The sequence below is a fragment of the Trachymyrmex cornetzi genome, unplaced genomic scaffold (assembly GCF_001594075.2).
Source record: "Trachymyrmex cornetzi isolate Tcor2-1 unplaced genomic scaffold, Tcor1.1 scaffold346, whole genome shotgun sequence".
Classification (NCBI taxonomy): domain Eukaryota; kingdom Metazoa; phylum Arthropoda; class Insecta; order Hymenoptera; family Formicidae; genus Trachymyrmex; species Trachymyrmex cornetzi.
This window is the reverse complement of record NW_017298173.1, coordinates 588,322-607,991: the sequence shown is the minus strand read 5'-3', so window position 1 is coordinate 607,991 and position 19,670 is coordinate 588,322. Positions and strand designations below refer to the sequence as shown.

The following is a 19,670-nucleotide window of genomic DNA, read 5'->3' as shown; positions in this document are numbered from 1 at the left end:
AGGATTCAATACGATGGAAACCCGCTGCGTAACGGAGATTTTAAACATAAGTGCGCTTATAGCGAAACCTTTTCTATAATTCGTTGTATTATATAGTCATATTTAATAGCCAAATATGACCCGTGAATTGTTATAAAGAGAAAAAAGTGATATTTGTTGTGACAATGATAAATTTTGTTTCAACTTTTTCGAAGATAAAATGTTATAAAAAAATTAAGAGAATATGGAAAAGTCGGATACCGTTGAGAAAAATACATTCTTGGACAATATATAATAATTTATTAAAATTATAGTTAACGATGTACACATCAGATTGTGTATTGGCTGCGATATATACAGAAATATACTCTTATGTCAAATCAGTGCTTGTCTATATAATCTATCACATGACAATGGCGTAAAGAGTAACAGTTTACAAGAAGTAATAACACTTTATGAGAAGTATATAACAGATATATTCTTATCCTAATGACTCTTTCGCAAGTGATTACCGTCCTTATAACGAGATTATAAATATGGAATGTTGACTCCCACGACAGTTATCGTAATGACCGACGATAAAAGTATACGAGCAAATGACATTTCTTGTTAACCAATCATTTCTTAAAATGCTTTGGCATCCTGTGGATTAAGCGCAATCATGAAAAGCGAGTCATTCCTGCGAGTCGATATATTATCACGTCTGAGGCTTCATTTGATTGTAGGAATTCAGTTGTATGGATGTATTCATGTCCGTTTGTGGCTCCTTAACCATGTCCTCTGGCGGCTCTGGCAAATTGTGCATGGGCTCCATGCAGTATTCCTGTCCGCAAACTTTACACGCCTCGAAGTGTGGTTTGATGGAATTTTTGAATCTCTGCGGATGAAAGTTCTTGTACAGAAAGTGAAATACTCTTTCTTTTCTAGCAATACTTTTTTAAAGTTATTTTTAGTGAACTTTTTTAGCAATTTAACAATATTTTTTAACGGTATAAATAATAGATTTTTTATTTATAATATGAAAAATCATAGTGTTAAATTTTTTGTTAATTTTTAAAGATATTTTCTATCAATTTTCAAAAAAAATTTCTCGTTACAATAAAGAAATTATTAAAGTAATATATATTAACATTTTTATTTTTTTTTAATAAGATAATTAACACTAGAACTACCAACAATTAACATATTTTAAAAGATAAAGAGAAAAAATACATATAAAGAAATTTAATTATATACATATTGTAATAAAAGTTATGGTAAATCTCAGAAAATATAGTACTGTAAGTTTAATAAAAAATTACAATCAGTTATTCAGACTATTTTGATAGTTCTAATGTTAATTTTTTTGTAATAAATTAATTGACTTCAATTCAACAGTGTTAATAAGACTCAACATACTTCAGCAAACGTCGCACCATCCGCTCTGACGAATACATAAACGGCAAAAGCGGGAATGCAAATTAAGGAGAGAGACGCGATGCCCCATCCGATCGCTTCTGCCCACCATGGATATATGTAATCACCGTTATGGTAGGTCGGCGGCTCATAATCAATTAAGCTGAACACCCATACAGCCTAAGAAGATAAGGTAATTGTAATAATACTGCCGTATATATCTTGAAAATTGCCGACTGCATGAAGATAAGTGCAAGGGAGCAGGATTGAAAGCGAGCAATTATCTATATAATTGTTATCATCAGATAAAATCAAGGTATATAACATGTTTTTCTGAGAATAATAGTTGCGCGAACATGAATAATTAGCGTCTGTGAATCCGTTTCTAAATCCGGAACGTCGTACTCTGTTTGATTTGCAGTCAACATTTTTTTAGTCGTTACTCGGATATATAGATTGTCGATACAGAATAAAAGTTTTAACATCCTAAAATTAATATTTTTGAATACCATTATAAGAAGAGGCGCAGCGAGGAACCAACAGAACCGGAAGTATTTCGAAGGCAAGCGTCCAGTCATCTCCTTGACGTTATTGCACAGTCGCCGTACGCCGTAAAGCCACGAGATGGCAATTACTTCGAAGAACGCCAAGAACATGATAGACATCGATGCGGCGTAATGATCTATTAGTTGGAAAAAATAAATACCGCCCTGAGGCAGTCAGAAAATCATTTAGTAAGGGATAAGAGCGCGTTAATTTTTATTATACTGTGTAAACATCAATTCGTTTTACCTGCGTAATATTTGGCAATCCAAACAAGAACGAAATGACGCATATGAGAAGGACCAGCACTTCGTGGCAGAGAAGATGACGCTTCACCCAATTCGGGAAACCGTCTTGGATCGACGTAACAACCACTTCAACAACAGCAAACTGAAATTCCGGAGTTTATGTAATAAAGCATTATAAAAGTCCAATTATTATACGATTTTCGAAATAGAAAGGTTGTTAAAATACGATTTGCATTTATTAAGCTATTGAGTAATGTGATTCTAGTATTTGTTTTTCGTTTTATGACTGACACTGTTTGTATGTCCATAGATAATTCGCACGACGATACAATTCTACGTAATTGCGTTTGTTTACAGATTAATCTGTAATCGCGCGTGTACACAGCATCGCGATAGGAAATAAGGTTTTATCTGTCATTATTTGTCATATAAGCTTACTTGACTGTTTAACGAAAGGCAGACCAGCATAAAGAAAAATAGCACAGCCCAGAGTTGAGAAGCTGGCATCTTGGCTAGCGCTTGCGGATAGATGACGAAGACTAGACCAGGTCCTTGAACGGAAATTATGATTTATCTATAAAATGTCAGGGGGAGTTAATCTGACAATGTCAAATAAATGAGGAAAAAATTAAAAAAAAAGATGCAACACTCTCGACATTGTAAATTCTACATCTTATACCCTTTCTCTCCATAACGCGCGTGACATACTTATATTGATACTTACATAATTTATCATATTTAGCGTGACGTAAACTTCATTTCTATACGTACCATCGGTTAGGACAGCATCGACAGACATGTTTTGCTCCAGCGCTATATTGCCGATTGTGGCGAACGAGAATATTCCAACTAGTAAACTACTGAAGGCGTTTATGAGTGAAACAGCAACGGTGTCTACCAGGATTGTGTTGTGGAATCGGTTGTAACTCGCAAAGCATATCATCGAGCCGAAAGCGATTCCTACAGAATTGAAGACTTGCGCCGCGGCGTTAATCCAGACCTAATCAATAAATATTGATAATAAATGATATAATTAATAAATATTAGACTAATATATGAATAATTCAACTAATTATAGGAAAATGCCATTTTAATCTGAGCTAAATCTTGGTGCTTAACCTTTAGAGGATGGGAATCTATTTTACAACTTTTTTCCTTGAATACGATTTATTATAATTCATTATTTGATTACACACACACGTTCTTTGTCTCAAAATATGAATATACTGTTTCAGCGCCACTATAGCTTTCCCATCCTGTAAAAGTTAATAAAATTTCTCAGTTTGAATTTATAAATATTCAGTTAATTTAAATTGAACATTTATTAACTTTAACTTTAACTAAAAATTCAAGATAAGATACTTTTTTTATCATGTAAAGAAGACATGATTTTAATTTGAAGCTAAGTTGTTAATACATTTTTAAGCTTTAAGCACAATAATACTGTATGTATATTTATACTTGTGTACGTCTTCACATATACATTTTCTACAGTAATAGAATAATCTCTATTATTAATCACGACTATACTATTATTCTATTACTCATCATATTTCTTTTTCTTGTTAACTGAGAAATCGATATTACGATACCTTTGCATCGCCAAGCAATTCCCAGCGTGGATGGAAAAAGAATTGCAGACCTTTCGAGGCTCCCTCCAGAGTGAGGGATCGCGTGAGGAAGACCACGATTAGGAGAAAAGGCAGCGTTGCTGTCAGGTATCTCACTTGTGCTGATGACTTAATGGACTTCCAGATCGAAAAATATACCATGATCCATGCAGTTATCAAGCACGCCACGAGCTCCCATCTCAAAATCCCCGGCTCTTCGATGCCATTACTAATTTGCAGGACCTTGTTGCTAAACAGAAAGGCAATTATTCTTTCTTTAAACACTTCGAAGCTACAACACGCGATCGTTTTACGAACTATCTTACACGCGATATAATAACTAGAGGTTTAAAAATTTTTTTTTTTAGAAAGTATACATGTAATGTATTATCCATATATTTATATAATTACAATAACAAATTGAATTAATTAGTGTAAATTACTCGAAGAAGTCCTCGGATGGTGTTCTTGTCAGATTCGGCCGAGTTCGATTATCGATGGACCCATAACTAGGCAGCCAACAGCGCGGCGAGTTCCACGAGTTGTCACAACGTGACCATGGTTGCTCCGATCGGAATGCCGAGAAGAAATAGTAGATTGCGTAGGCTATTATCACATTATGGTAGGTAGACATTAAAAATGATATTACGACTGATGATAAACCTGCTCCTATAAAGACAGATATTAATAATTAATATAATGTTGTAAATAATTACATGCAATTTAGGATATATATTCCGAGGAGGCTCGAGGTAAAATTACAACTTTAAAGCGCTCAAATTTCCGCAATAAAGAACAAAAATAAATAAATATCATTAATACAATAATTAATTAGTAATTAAAAATAAGTAATTATTATTAATATAGTTCGTAATATGCAAAATAATAGGTCAAAAACAAGGTCAACAACGAGAGCTAATTTAGAGTGTTGATTAAAATATAATTGTAAAAAATAATCTTTATTTACGAAGATGGTAACAATTAATCCTGAACATTTCAATTACATTATAGTTCTTTATCAGAAAATCTTTATCTTTTATCTTTATTAAAATATTCGTAAAAAATAAATAGATATTAAATTAAATTATTATGATAGACGATAAGACTGGTATTCATAGTCAATTTTTATATTTAAAACTATCTTAAGTATATAGTAAGATTAAGTAACAAGCTAATCATAAGGCCATATTAGCGTTTTGACACATTACTTAAAAAGATCTTAAGTATATAGTATTAAGATTAAGCCATAAGCCAATTATAGAGCCGTATCAACATCTTAAGACATTACTTAAGACGGTCTTAAATATAAGAATCAACTACAAATGTCATCTGTCAATAATTAAAAATAAAGATACCTAAATTAGAACGTGATAAGAGACCAACATCGAGATTAAAAGTGCGTAAACACACGGCGGCACAAATATTATATGAAACAACTAATAAATTATGAAAGATAAAAGTAAAACGTGTATAAATGATCGTCATATTTTTAAAACTAATAAATATACAAATATAGAGTAGTCAGCCGGCGAAATAAAATGTAAAAAATCTCGTCGTTCGGCGACCAGAACGGGTTTAGTCCAGGTAATAAAATTGTAGTTGTTAAAAGAAAAAGAAGGGATCAAGTGTCAATAATAAAAAAAAGATCTATAAAGATAGAATGACGCTAAGAGGATAAAACAGTGATAATTTTAATCCTATTATATTCACTCAATTGTTCTTTTCGAGTTAAGTATGTTTCCAGTCAACGTATTTTACGACGCTATAAAAATGAGCACGTGAGAAGTTTTTATCAAATAGTCGTTGGAGATTTAATCGGCAATCTGTCACATCGCGACTCTTATCCATTTACCTTTCAACAATGGACATACTTGACCCAGGGCTCCGATTGGGCCGCGACGAGTGAATTGTCCGATGCTGAGCTCCATGTACAGCAATGGTACTCCACATACTACGAGTATTAAAAAGTAAGGCACGAGGAACACACCTGAAACGATGCGATCGATATAAGTGAGGTCTCCTCGGTGCTAAACATTAAACATACATACGAAAAAAAAAACGATTTTGTTGAAATATCTAAAAATTCAGCTAGATACAGATTTGAAAATAATATTATTGAACCATTAAAATAATTATGTAGGAAACTCAAGCATAATGAACAATACCGCAAAAACTTTTGATGTTTCAACAACAAATTTGAGCATCTTATCTAATTATTTTTAGATCTGATAGACCAATAAAATTAATTTCAGATCTGTGTCTAGCTAAATTTTTAGATATTTCAGCAAAACCGTTCTTTTCGGTATATAACTGTAAAGAATGATGGCCTTCCTTTCTCTCTCTCTCTCTCTCTCAAAAAAAAAAAAAAGAAAAGATTAATCCAGTTAGCGGGAGACACAGGTCTCGCCCAGCATTTTGCTAAACCAAGGTTCGCGCGTGCACGTAATAAGTACCTCGACATTAATCATACTGTGGGTAGCGACAAGGTCACTGGATGTAACTCTTTATTCGCAATAAACGATGATCCGTAGCGGCGCTACGGATTACGACTTAATTTGACATCGAGCATTTAGCTGCCGCGAGAACGGGAGAGGTGACGATTAGTCAGCTGTTGGCAAGTTTCCTTCCATTGCCAAACGCTGATACAGCTTTCCGAGCGCACGATTCGTACTCTGTCGCGCTTACAGCGACTATTATTATGATTTGATCTCATTCTGTTACACAGATTTTTTTATATTTGGGACATTTTGATCCATTTGCGTAAATGCACGACAGTCATGCACGTACGGTAATTTCTTTTACATCTCGCGGAAAGATGTAAATTTCCCAATCTCGACGGAATGCTACACAACACGTCACGAGCATAAATCATACGGCGTTATCCGATCTGTTTTTCTCCGTCGCTTCAATCCGAGCCGAGCAACGACACGAATGACAGTTTTCATTTAGTTCGCTGCAGATGATATAATATACGCGATCACACACTCCAAATAAATTATCGATATTAAACGAAAATGCCGGAGATAACAGTCGGAGCCGATTTAATGTGACATATCAATAATGATTACGAGCGATTTAATTTCTGGCGAAAATCCAATCGCGTCGCATTACAAGGCGGATAATGACGCACACTCGCATTAATGTTGTTACAGTTATTCACTACAGTATCGTCTTTATCACGAAAATGCAATTTAGAGTATCGCAGTAACAATGACTATCGGAACGTACATCTCGCGTGTGCAAGTAGAACCGCATTATTTCCTCTGATTTTCCGGTCTTCCGTTTAATATGTGATTTTGCAAAATTATGCACTGTATTTTTACATCAGTACTATGTGCTATTTGTATAACGAATTAACTTGCCCATGCATAGGCTGTTGAAATTACAGAGTAGTTTCCAGCTCATTATAAGCATGGAAATGTATTATACAAAAGTTACAATTAAATAAAAGTGTTTTGTAATATTCTACAAATGGAAATAACTTTTATAAGATGCTACATCTTTATTAGTGATCTTTTAATTAATTAAATTAATTTAAAAACCATAATAATAAATAAATGACACTTAGTTAATTTTAAAATAATCTTTGTCCGTCTCTCTTCTCACCTCTCTGCCGTATCTAATTATATCCTACACGAAAAGAACAGTTTTGCTGAAGTGTTAAAAAATTTAGCTAAATACAGATCTGAAAATAATTTGGTTGGGTTATTAAAATAATTATATAAGACGCTCAAACTAATTGTTAGAATGTCAAAACTTTTCTGATGAGCGTTGCTCATCATGTTTGAATTTCTTATGTAATTGATAGTGAACAAAATTATTTTCAGATCTGTATTTAAATTTTTAGATATTTTAACAAAAAATTCTTTCCCTGTATATTCTTATTTATATTATAATAACGTTTGAAATACAAGTCTTGACTGAAGGCAGAATAAAAAGTTATAAGACGGTCAAATAAACGTCGAAATTATGTCTAGATATCAGAGTGTGCGGTGAAGATCACATGTATAACACACGATCGACGCGCTTGTCTGATAAAAGTGAGAGATCTCTAATCCACTTTGAGCTCCTTAATCTTCGCGTAAATTTAGATCGACGTCGTCCGAGCGAAACAATAAATCATTTCAATCGTCTAAATCGGATCGCGTTATCCGAGCCGGTTTTCCGGCTCTTCAATTTAGACCGACAGAGCACGTAGCACCGAGATGATACTCGGCCGATTATTATTTCCACACCGGTGTCATTGAAATCATTTACCGCGCCCGGCGGCGTAAGCCGTGTTCCGGCAAGGTCATGTATCAAGTTCCGCGAGCGAATTGCGCCACGCATCCGGGCTCCGGATGCTTCCAGACTTTGAAAATTACCGGCAACACGATACGCGGTCACGTTGCCGGGATTGCGAGAGAGCTCTCCGCGTTGCCCTGAATCTAAAGCTCGGCTTACGCAAGACGTCGCGATTTTCAACATAGGAGCCGCCTCAATTTGTTCCTTCCGCGACGCGGGGTGTAATTTTTTTCTTATACTGCGCGCGCGATTTTTATTCGATAATAATACTCTTCTCGCGTCTACGAGAAGAGTATCATTGGCTGGTTCAATACGTGCAACAATTTATCGTTTACGATTCGCCACGTTTTCACGTCGCGTTATTCCCACGATAAAACGTTGGAAGAAATACTTGAAGAATATTTTTAAAGGGAAACGAAAAGACATTGCACAGCGTTTTAGAGTTACTTAAATTAGCTGCTCCAAGCGCGTAAAAATTGGAGGATAATATTACGGATTCTGATTGCTCCGTCAGCTGTTCCGACACTGACGTATTTCGCAACGTGCAAAATAATCGCGTGTTCTTATCACGGCAATGCTAATCATGGCGAACACGTAGCGATTGTGTGTCTGCTCATTTGACATCTGCTTTATTTTTTCGACCTTATAACTGCAGGCAATATCTGCGTGAACTCTTTTCTTTTTTTTCCCCCTCTTTCTCTCTCTCTCTCTCTCGCTCGCTCTTTTGTGTATCTTGTAAGACTTCTTTCACACTTTGTGAAACCGGGTATTCTCGTCACGATTACGCGTAATTTACGTAATAGATTCATGCATTTATCGTGAGACTCACCGCCGCCACTTTTGTAGCACAAGTAAGGAAATCTCCAGACGTTACCGAGACCGACGGAGTAGCCTATACAGGCGAGAACAAATTCCATTTTATTCGCCCAGTGAAGCCTCCTGGGCTGCCGATAATCGCCGGGATCGTCCGCGTCCAGATCGTCATAGCTGGTCCACGTAGAAACGTCATCCTCGAAACTGCAAAAATGCAACGCACAACGTCAAGCTTTTATATTGCAAATGTAGCCGGTGCTCGAACGAAAGACATCTACAGCGTGGAATGCGAAAGAAAAATTGAGAGAGCTCTGAGAAAAATGTTACGAGTTATGACAGTTTAATGGAAAAACAGCAATAAACGTTTTATTAAATATTTCGCCAGGCGAATAATATATAATTTAATCTTCGCATCGTAAAGTGGGAAGGATATCACTTGCGGGCAGTACGTCTCTATAAATTCCCTCGGAACAATAAATCAGCGAAGGATCATTACTACCGTGACGACTCTTTCAAGTGCTTAATGATTTCGCACCTCGTATTATGCATCTACGGAAACTGTGCTTAATGCATTGTAAAAATTTATTTGACGGAAAATCACACAAAGGCGCGTCACGTGTCAGCCGTGCTTTACGGGTTCATTTGCATGACGCGCGTTCACATAAAGTCCAATGGCGACCATTAAATATTCATCGTCATTGTTTATACAGCGGTCGATTTCGAGTGTCATAACGTGACGTACCGATTAGCGATGGTAACGCAGTCCATGTATTACACGAAATATCGTAGGATCGCCAATTATACCTCGCTGATTCCGCTCGCGTTTGCGTTCATATATATAGGCAAAGGGCGCTCGCAAACGAACGAGAGCCAATACCGGAAAGAATCCAGTCGGTGTTACCGTGATAAAAGCGTCGCGTGAAATAGTATGGAACATAAAAACCGACTTTTGCACGGTGCATTATGTAAGCGTCGGGATCGAGGAATTTTTATGCATTTATCGCGTAAATTTGTACTTTACGGTGCGGTGAGCGTAGAAATGGTGTCAGGCCGCCATGGGCGGCGGAGGGGCCAGGAAAGGGCGGTCGACAATGGCTGAAAGATATACGCGACGCACCTGTGTACATTCCCGTTCGTTTCGCAACGGAAAACTAATATACCACGCCGCGGAAGCATCGTGGATACGATAATGCGCCTCGTATACGGCATGTCAGTAGCTTTTTTTTGTTTAAAGAAGATATACGTATATGTCATCGTAAATATGACAGTAACGAAGACGAGTGTCAGATGGCACCGATCGACAGAATTTTCGCACTGGAGAAGACAAGGACTAATTTCAGACGAATTACTGCATATTACGATTTTAAAGGTGATATTAATAGACGTAATTGTATCGCATATTATTTGAGGACTTTGAGAAAAGTGTTTCCGGTTTCTCTCTATTTCATACGCTGTAAAAAAATTTCATGTAACAATTATAGTGAATAATTTGAGTAATTTTTACATTTTTACACACACGCGTAAGTGAAATTGTAACTTACAAATTTTTTCTAGTAAGTAAATATTTGCAAAAGTAAATTAACAATTGATGAAAAGTAAATTTACAAAAGATGTTAAGGTTCTTGACTAGTCGCCGCGATTGTGTCAGATGTTAAATTATTTAAGAAATCAAGTTTCTTGCATGCCATTTATAAATAAAGAAAATTTGGGCGAAACAAAATAATGAGATCGCTTTAAAACACATATAAAAATAGGCTGAAACTACTCTTACCTCTCCCCCCTCTCGGCAGTCAGTAAATAGTCGTAAAAAGAACATGAAGTGAAAATAGGCTTAACCTCACTTCATATGCCTTTTACGACTATTTACTGACTATCAAGGGAAAGTGGAGTAAGGATAATTTTGATCCATTTTTATAAATGTTTTAAAGCAATCTCAAATTTAGCTAAATATAGATCCAAAAATAATTTTGTTAAAACTCTTGAAATAAATGAGATATTATTCAAGCTGATTGTTACAATAACTATAAATTTTCTTACTCACCATGCTTGAGTGTTTTATTTTGATAGTTTAAAAAAATAATTTTCAATTCTGTAATTCCAATTAAATTTTAAATATTTCATCAAAATCGTTCTCTTTGTGCAGAGCGCTCCGTTCTTTATTCGCGTTAACGATCTCATGAAGACGGGTATCGTTTTCACACACGGGAGACCCGTGTGCGCGCCGCTTCAAAAACGAGATGTGACAAGATCTAAATGTAGGACGACGATTACGGGTCGTTTCAAGCGCTGTCCCGTTTCAATGGAAGAAGCAGGACGGAATCGCAACAATATGTCACACCGCACAAGCACACCTACTTACAACAACCGGTGGGGTCTTACATTGTACACCTATTATCCACTTACGTCTTCGGGACGATACGCCGGAATTGCAGACCCTGGATGACGAGATCTGACGGCTTCGCGTCGAGCTTAGACGCGTAGCGCATCTCTCGTCACGTACGTAGAATCCGCCGCAGCCCGATGATAGACGAGGCCCTAATCAGAGCAATCGAAACCGGTCTAACTAGACCGGTCTAATTAATAGGTGAATTCAATTTTCGATGACGGTGGATTCGTATCTCGCGAGCGGAGACCGTTTTCGTACGTGTATAGCACACCGACATTTGAACTCACCGAAATTATATCGGAAATTATACCGGTTTCGATCTCCCGACTCTAATTTGCGGACACGAGGTGAATCTGATGCAGCAGCTTCCGCGCTTTAGAACAGGTAGCGACAAACGTTGATTAGAACTATCCGTGGTAAATTGAGAGCCAATTTCATCGACGCTGTCGATTAACTAACTTGACTCTTGCTCCTTTCCGGATCATAGTCCTGATTGCAATGCAGGTATGCAGTGTGAAAATTCTATCAACAGCAATTAATATTAGTCCATAGCGAGAACGATCCTAAATTGCACTTAAGGCGATCTGTATGGAAAATTCAATAGGTGTTCTAGAGTCAATTTTAGTAGCGAAAGCTTAAAAAAAAGGATAAATGTAATATATTTCAATCTATTATTATTTATTTACTGTATCTATTAATGTTATGTAATCTATTATTACATAATTATTTCAATCTGACATATATTTTAATCCTACATTAAAATTTATTTTATTTATCTTCTATCTCGCGCATTCTCTATTCTTTAGCTTTAAAACTATAACCTAGAAAGGAACGGTAAATTTAGTTAACCATTAATAATTGATGCGACTAACCTTGAATAGTGTAAAAAAATTGTGCTGCATCAACGCGACAAAGCGAAGTGGCAAATTTGCAACTTGCGATACAATTCACACGCATTAGGCAAGCACCTCCGGAACGTTTTACAGTATCTTTATTGTTTGGAGATAATCGTCAGGATAGTTTTCGAACAATGCGCTCTCGAACTGCTTCGCGGAGCTCTTCTACTGAAGGATACATCGGGCTACAGCTTCATTTTTATGTGTCACGTAAAACGGTTCAGTTTATTTAGGATATTTACACAAAGTATTAGATCCTATGTGAGAAGCATATGGGCGATAGAGCTTTTGTCACACAATTTAATTATGCTGCTAATTCACGATTATGATGTATCTTAGAATTGGAGATAAGGACACGTTAAACAAAGGAATAATTTAATTTAACGCGACGGGAAAATAATTTAAAATTCAACGATCATCGATTGCCTCGATTGTGTTTGCCAATTTTTTAGATAAAACTGTCTCGATGATTTAGTGGGATTTAGGTGTTATCTCAAGTGAGCGCTATATTATTTTTCTTAAAAGAAATCTTGTCTCTGATAATTCTCTCCCAATATATTATTTTCATCACGCGTGTCCTCATCAAACGTGTAAACACGAAATTTTTTATTTTATACTTATACTATTACAAAACGGGCGCTCTAATAATTATACATGGAAAGAACGGTTTTGCTAAAATACCTAAAAATTTGGTTAGATTTGAAAATAATTTACAAATTTGAAAATAATTTCATTGGATCATCCAAGTAATTACGTAGTACGTTTAAATTGATAACAATGTTACAGAAAGTTTTAATATTCTAATAACATGTTTGAACCTATACAATTATTTTGATATGGTCCAAATAAAATTATTTTTAAATCTGTATATACGTGATATATAACGACAGTTTTGCTAAAATATCTAAAAATTTAGCTATATAGATATAGATTTGAATATAATTTTATTGGACTATATATATATCAAAATAATTATGTAGGACCTCAAATTGTTAGAATATCAAAACTTTTTGCAGCATTGATCATCAAGCTTGAGATTCCTACGTAATTATTGTCGTTGAACAAAATTATTTTCAGATCTGTATGTAGCTTAAAATTTTTAGAAACCTTAGCAAAACCGTTTTTTTTTTTCGTGTAGCATCGTAATTATCTCTTTGAAGACTAATTTCTTTTTAAGGAAAAACGTTCTTCAAAGAAATAAAAGAATAAATTCAGTGAGATTAATTGCGGTGAAATTAATCGCGTATATCAGAAACAGCGACACAGAACTAATTTCTATCTCTTCTGTTCGCCACCGAACTTCTGTATATACGTGCATCTCGTTTTAAGAGATAAAATACGAACGTAACCTGATCGTTCTTTTTTTTACAGACTCCGCTATTCGTTTTTGCACGAAAGCGTACTCACGTTCAAACGGGCACGCGTGCGCGCTATCACGTGGAACGTGATTCACGCGGCCGTTTCTTCGAAAGTACCGAGGCACAATCGTAGGCAATGTGTCTCACTTACGGTGGCGGATGTACCACGTTAAGCAGCTCCGACGGCGAAGTGGGAACTCTACGTATCGTGAGCTTCCGGCCGTCAGAAGAGCCCAGGCCGATCGACGCCAGAGATCTGATCGAGATCGTGTCGGGGAATGAGCGAGCCTGACTTCCGTTGTTCTCCGTGTACAGAGAGGTCCAGGTAGGTGATAATTGATGGCAGCAGGGACAGTGCTGATGGTTCTCATCCATGCTGAAGATTCTCGGCGAACGCACGTTGGCACAATAATGACGATAGTGTCGTGGATCAATGCTTCTGGCGCTCGATCTGCCAGGGCTATGCAGTCCGTTGTCGCGATCCGAACTCGACCCGGAGTCAGCCTGATCAAGCACCAGCCGTGGCTGCGGCCGTCGACGATGGCCTTTATCTCGAGGAATACTTTCGGGACTGTCCTCGTGGCTGGCCACCCTTTTGACATTGTTACCACTAGTGCTCGGCACAACGAGGATCTCATGTTTGGCGGTGTTCAGCAAACGATCTCTCTCCTCTTCTGAGGACCACTCGGCTTCGATCTCGGGGCGTTTTTGATGTTGACGGCGGATCCTGATCACGTCTGGATCCGCGTCGTCGGACACGTCGCCCTCTTCTTCAAGCATCGTGCTCATTTTACGCACGCAGCCGGCCTGTTTGCCGAGGAATTTGCCGTGGGTAGCATCCCCGTGCTTTGGTAGGACGGACTTGCTCTCGTTGCGCGGTTCGTCACTGGTGCTGCCATTGATGCCGCTATCGTTGTTACCGCTCTCGGTGTCCATAATCGCATGACCACTTCTACAGACAGAGAGAGATATATATATATATACATGTATATTGAGGAAGGGGAAAAAGACCTCTATTAGTATCTTAGGAAAATTGGTAGTTATAAGCGACCAACTTTTATCTGGCAGTAAAATAAAACTTTACAATAAAAACGGAAAGCACAGTACGAATAGTATATTCTAATAATAAATTTAAATTTAACGATATGTAAAAATCAATGATAAATTACGATTAAATGTCGCATAAATTAAGTTTGAATTTTAAGTTAATTAAATTTTTTAATTAAGAGAAGTAATCCTATTTTTAAAGCGGATCTGAGTACTTAAATATTTCAGTATAAATTTATATAATATATATCCAATTCTGTGTAAACCATGTGTCAAAATCTTTTTTAATATTAAAGCGCAATCATAAACAAAACTAGAGTAATATCATATATTATTAAATTGACAAGTAATTTAATAATATCTGACAAGCAATTTAATAGTATCTGACAAGCAATTTAATAATATTGATGCTAATAGTTAGCAAGATATTAAATTTTAATTAAACCTTTAGGCGCATCGTGTAGTGTAAAATCGCAAATCACTAAATTGTGACAACTGGTCCAGTGTATATAAATAACACACATACGATTCTTCGAAAGACATGTGAATAGAAGAAACAAGATACAGAAATTATTAAATAACCACAAACACATACGCGCGCACATCCGTCGAATCAAAGGAAAGGTTGGCTCCAGATTTACTGTAAAATTCAGAAGATAGAAGACTTTCGACAATCTTGAGACACCCAGAAAGGAACTTATAAATAAACGATGACGAGAGACATCAAACCATTGTTTGGGCTGCCGCCGATTTTATCGAAGGTGGTAGTGGCCAGTGAGGCGATGAAATACTTGTAGAGTTCAAACGAGAAGAATACGTTGCATTGTATCAAACAGCGTGATCAAAGTTCGGATTGATAGTCTGTGACTGACCTATAACACGGATTGATAGTGTGTGACTGACCTTAATAACATATAATACATTACAATACTCGCAAAACTGATTATGTGTTTTGAAAAATTGTTTAAAAACTTAATTTTTAAAAATATTCGTATTTGTATGATGTTATAAAAATTTTTCCATTTATTATTATTTATAAAAATGTATTTTATATATTTTTTATGCATTTATCTTTCCTATCGTTCTCTCTTTTTGTGCAGAAATGTCTCTCTTACAAAGATTTTCATGAAATTGTTTAAATGTTTGATCTACACTTTAAGAGTAATTATATTCCACGAATGTTCTCTGGGATGTTTTCAATGAAATATTCAATTTAACACACATCCGCGAATTGTATCATCCATAACATGATTACCGGTGCGAACAAGCTTTGAGTGGCGCGAGGAGTATTTCTCTCTGTGGTAGTTCATACGATTAACATAAATTGTCGAATATATATATTAGATGCCATCTCGCGACGAATATCAATTCGAGAAATTTGTACAACCAACGATTTAAATTATTTACTGACGAATGATTTTCATTATATCATTAATAGAAATCAAATAATATTCTATGAAACTTTAATTATTTACATAATACAAATATTTATTACGTTTATCAATATTAAAACTATGAAAACAGTCAAAGTGATTGATTTGTACTCACTAATTTTTTATCAAATTTATTGTGGTTCATTTACTGAGATTTGTCACGACTTTTGTTGCAATATGTAAATAATTAAATTAATCAATTTAATTTCTTCTTTATCTCTTTCCATTGATAAATATATTTAAATTTATGTAAATATTATTAAATAATAAAAATATATGCACGTAAATTATTATTCTACTGTTAATATCGTTAAACATAAAGAAGATATCATTATTCAAAAATCGCAAATATTAACATTCTTTATTAAAAATTGTAAAGAATCTTTAATTATAAGGAACTTTTAACGTTAACATTCTCATAAGTTTAAAGGTCTAAATTTTTCGATTTGTTTCAGCTTGTCTTAAGTACCATGACTTTAAATTTCTAAATGTTAATATTATTTAATTCTATTTTATTTACCCATTTAACTTTGATTTTTTCTTGTTTCCGTTTTAAAACTTAAATCCGCTAAAACAACTTTCTTTCGTCTCGACATAACGATGAGAAACAGCCACGTGACCGTGCGCGTACTCCTTGCAGATACGACTGACTATGTTGCGCGACTCTTTACGACATTCTGATAGCTAGAGATAGTGTCATCGCAGGTGCGTACGGCTATTAATCTAATATGATTTGTTACAAAATTCTTACGCTCAACAATGTTTACAAATGTCTTATAATGCTTAAACAATTTTCACGCGGACAGCCGTTACATCAAGCGTTACATCAAACGATCGCTGTGGAATAGTAATGGCACTAATTATAATTTTTTAATTACTTAGGCAAACAAGTTTTTTGCAATATCGACAAATAACGAAAAGTTAGAAAGGCAATAATCATAGAGAATAATATTTTACACATAAACATATATATATATATATATATTTATATTCACTGTTAAATTTTAAAGGAACAATAATAACCAAACAATAGTAATCATTCTGAGTTCAATATAATATGTTATTATTTTTAACTTCCATATATGTTAAAATGTAAAACAATTCATTTTTATAATTAGTTTTAAAGTAAACAACGTTCATATTAATGTATGAACTTAATAAATAATAAATTAAATTTGACTCAAATTTAGTCTATTATTAATTAAGTTTATACATTAATATGGACGTTGTTACGTATATATACTACTCAACAAAAAATTTAATATTTAAAAAAAAAGTGCAGTTTTACCTATAAAGTTTTCTTTAAAAATTTTCTTACAATTTTTCTTTACCAAATCACGCGATTTAAAAATTAAATATTGTATTTTTTACAATCAACATTTAAATTCGGCAAAAAAACATCGCAAAAATTTCTTACCCCCCCTCCCCCGAGTTCTGCACAATTAAATTTAAAAATAATTAAAAGTATTAAAATATAAACTTTGAATTTCAGACTGTTTTTCGAATCTTTTGCAATCAAGTCATTGTTAAGATATAGAATTGTAAAGATAAAATTGTTTTTAAGAACGACGTAAAGCTATGTACAAGTTTTAAGCTTTAAAATGCTTTTTACTTTATCTTTCGGGACATTGTGTGTGTGTGTGTGTGTGTGTGTGTGTGTGTGTGTGTGTGTGTGTGTGTGTGTGTGTGTAGCGCATTCCTTGTGTCAGGACATACACTGCTTAGAATTTTTTAAATAAAAACATGTTAATATTGGGTCGAAGGTAAAAGAAATAGATATTATATACTTTGCATTCAAAATATTGAGGATGTAGTCGTTTCAAAACGTTTTCTTTTCTTCATTTATGAAGATGAGTTGTTATGAATTTTTAAAGATTTTTTCCATACTTTCAAATTAAAACATTAATTTTTTATAATTATACTTTTTAAAAAAACATTAAATTTTTTACGATCGTTAACAAATAATTGAGCAATAACATATTAAAAAATTAAATGTAAAAGAAAGTACCTTAAAGTATCTTTGTTTTATAGTGATTAGGCTAAAATTTAAATTTTGTTTTGCAAAGAATATTTGTTTACGAGTGAATTCCATTGCGATCCCAAAATTTCTTTATGGTACCATATTTTGCATATATATTAGAATATTTTTGAAAATTGTTTCAGATTTTTAAAAGTGGATATAATTTCTCATTTATATTTATTTAAAACTAAAAAATTGATTTTTTGTATTATTATATTTTTTTCACTAAAGTTATCATTATGACGTAAAATAATAAAAAATTCTAAAAAATGTATATTTAGTTATTATAAAAACTTGATATATTTTGTAATTTTTATTACAGATGTAAAAAAAAACGGAAAATTTGTTAAAACGACCACTTCTAATATCTTGGATGCAAGGCATACAATATATTCATTTTTTTTTTATCTTTTATGATGATCATTTAAAAAATCCCAAATAATTTATTTTTAGGTGAACTGACACGTAGAATATGCCATATATACATACATATATATTTGTTAATTTTTCTATATTTTATACGATAAAAATAAAATTCATAAATCGAATCTTAAAAAATTTGGGAATATATTTGAAAATTACAAAGCATTGTTATGTAAAAACGAAACTTTGCACTTTCACTAACAAGGAAAAACAATCGTGCGTCACGCTGCGAGAAATCGAGATCGGAGAGCGCGCGCTTTTTGGAGGGAACGAGTTGTCACAGGTAAGCATCATCATTCGATGATACTTCCAAGCGCGTCACACGTCACGCGAAGTGCATTACCTGTCAGATTGCAGCGTGCCTGAAAATCCTGATCGGATGCGTCTCGACGAGACGAGCAAAAGTCATCCGCGTATCACTCGAGTGATAACGAGACTACATCCACTGTACGCGCGCGCACACACACATACGTACGCGCGAGCGCGTGTTTCTCGAACGTATCACGTGTACTCTCATCTGCGCGGTATGGCGCGCGTTCGTTCTCCGTTCACTTCTTTTTTTCCCCCGTTTCTTTTTCTCGGAATAAAATCGCACGATCGAAGTGAACAATCGCTTCGGAGTGATCGCTTTCGGGCCGCGAAGCGACAACACCGCCGTGAACCCGCGTTTCACGGCGATCCGGGTTCATGTGTACGCCCGTGCGTCGCGACTCGCGATTGCCCGCGATTCGTGACACACATACATACACGCGTGCACGGCACGCACGTATATACGCGTGCACAGCACCCACACACACCACACACCGTGTGATACCCACACCGCGACGTCAGCGCCGTTGTACGTGCGTGATTCGCGACGCGTGCATAGTTGAGAGACTCGAGTCCGAATCGTATGACTCGCTTACAACTACTCGGCCGGTTCTGGGAGGGGGGGAGACCGCTGATATCCTCCTCTGGATGCGTGCCCACCTCTCTCATGGTCAGCGCCTCGACGACTATTTAGCGGGGTCATGTAGGGGGAGGTATCAACGTATGCTCGGTCATGCCATCAGAGAGGAAGATGAATAGATAGATCGAGTTGTGAATGATTCAGTTTTCTCAGATTCTCGGATCAAAGTTCGAATACTTATTAGCGAAACGAGTAGGAAAGACAGAGTAGGAAAGACGCGATAATGATTGCGAAGAGAAAAAAGATTGATATCCAAATTTCAAGTTGGTAAATGAACAAATATTTA

The 19,670-nt window shown here is 35.3% G+C and overlaps 1 protein-coding gene across 5 annotated transcripts; it reads right to left on the bottom strand.

Moving 5' to 3' along the window:
• Window positions 1-283: 283 nt before the first annotated feature.
• ine (solute carrier family 6 member inebriated) lies at window positions 284-19,311 on the bottom strand. Of its 5 annotated transcripts, none has more exons than XM_018510657.1 (13): window positions 18,779-19,311; window positions 15,155-15,431; window positions 13,664-14,464; window positions 8,889-9,076; window positions 5,628-5,762; window positions 4,219-4,444; window positions 3,758-4,025; window positions 2,937-3,165; window positions 2,604-2,716; window positions 2,167-2,307; window positions 1,884-2,084; window positions 1,378-1,554; window positions 284-856 (listed from the first exon to the last, which is right to left on the bottom strand). In XM_018510657.1, exons 3-13 carry the CDS (start codon window positions 14,446-14,448, stop codon window positions 677-679), a joined length of 2,643 nt encoding a protein of 880 aa, XP_018366159.1. In that variant the 5' UTR covers window positions 14,449-14,464; window positions 15,155-15,431; window positions 18,779-19,311; the 3' UTR covers window positions 284-676. The 5 variants fall into 5 exon arrangements, with proteins under 5 accessions (XP_018366159.1, XP_018366162.1, XP_018366158.1 ...); XM_018510660.1 differs by lacking the exons at window positions 13,664-14,464; window positions 15,155-15,431; window positions 18,779-19,311 and adding exons at window positions 11,276-11,431; window positions 11,546-11,780; window positions 12,131-12,751; XM_018510656.1 differs by lacking the exon at window positions 15,155-15,431.
• Between the last annotated feature and the right edge of the window lie 359 nt (window positions 19,312-19,670).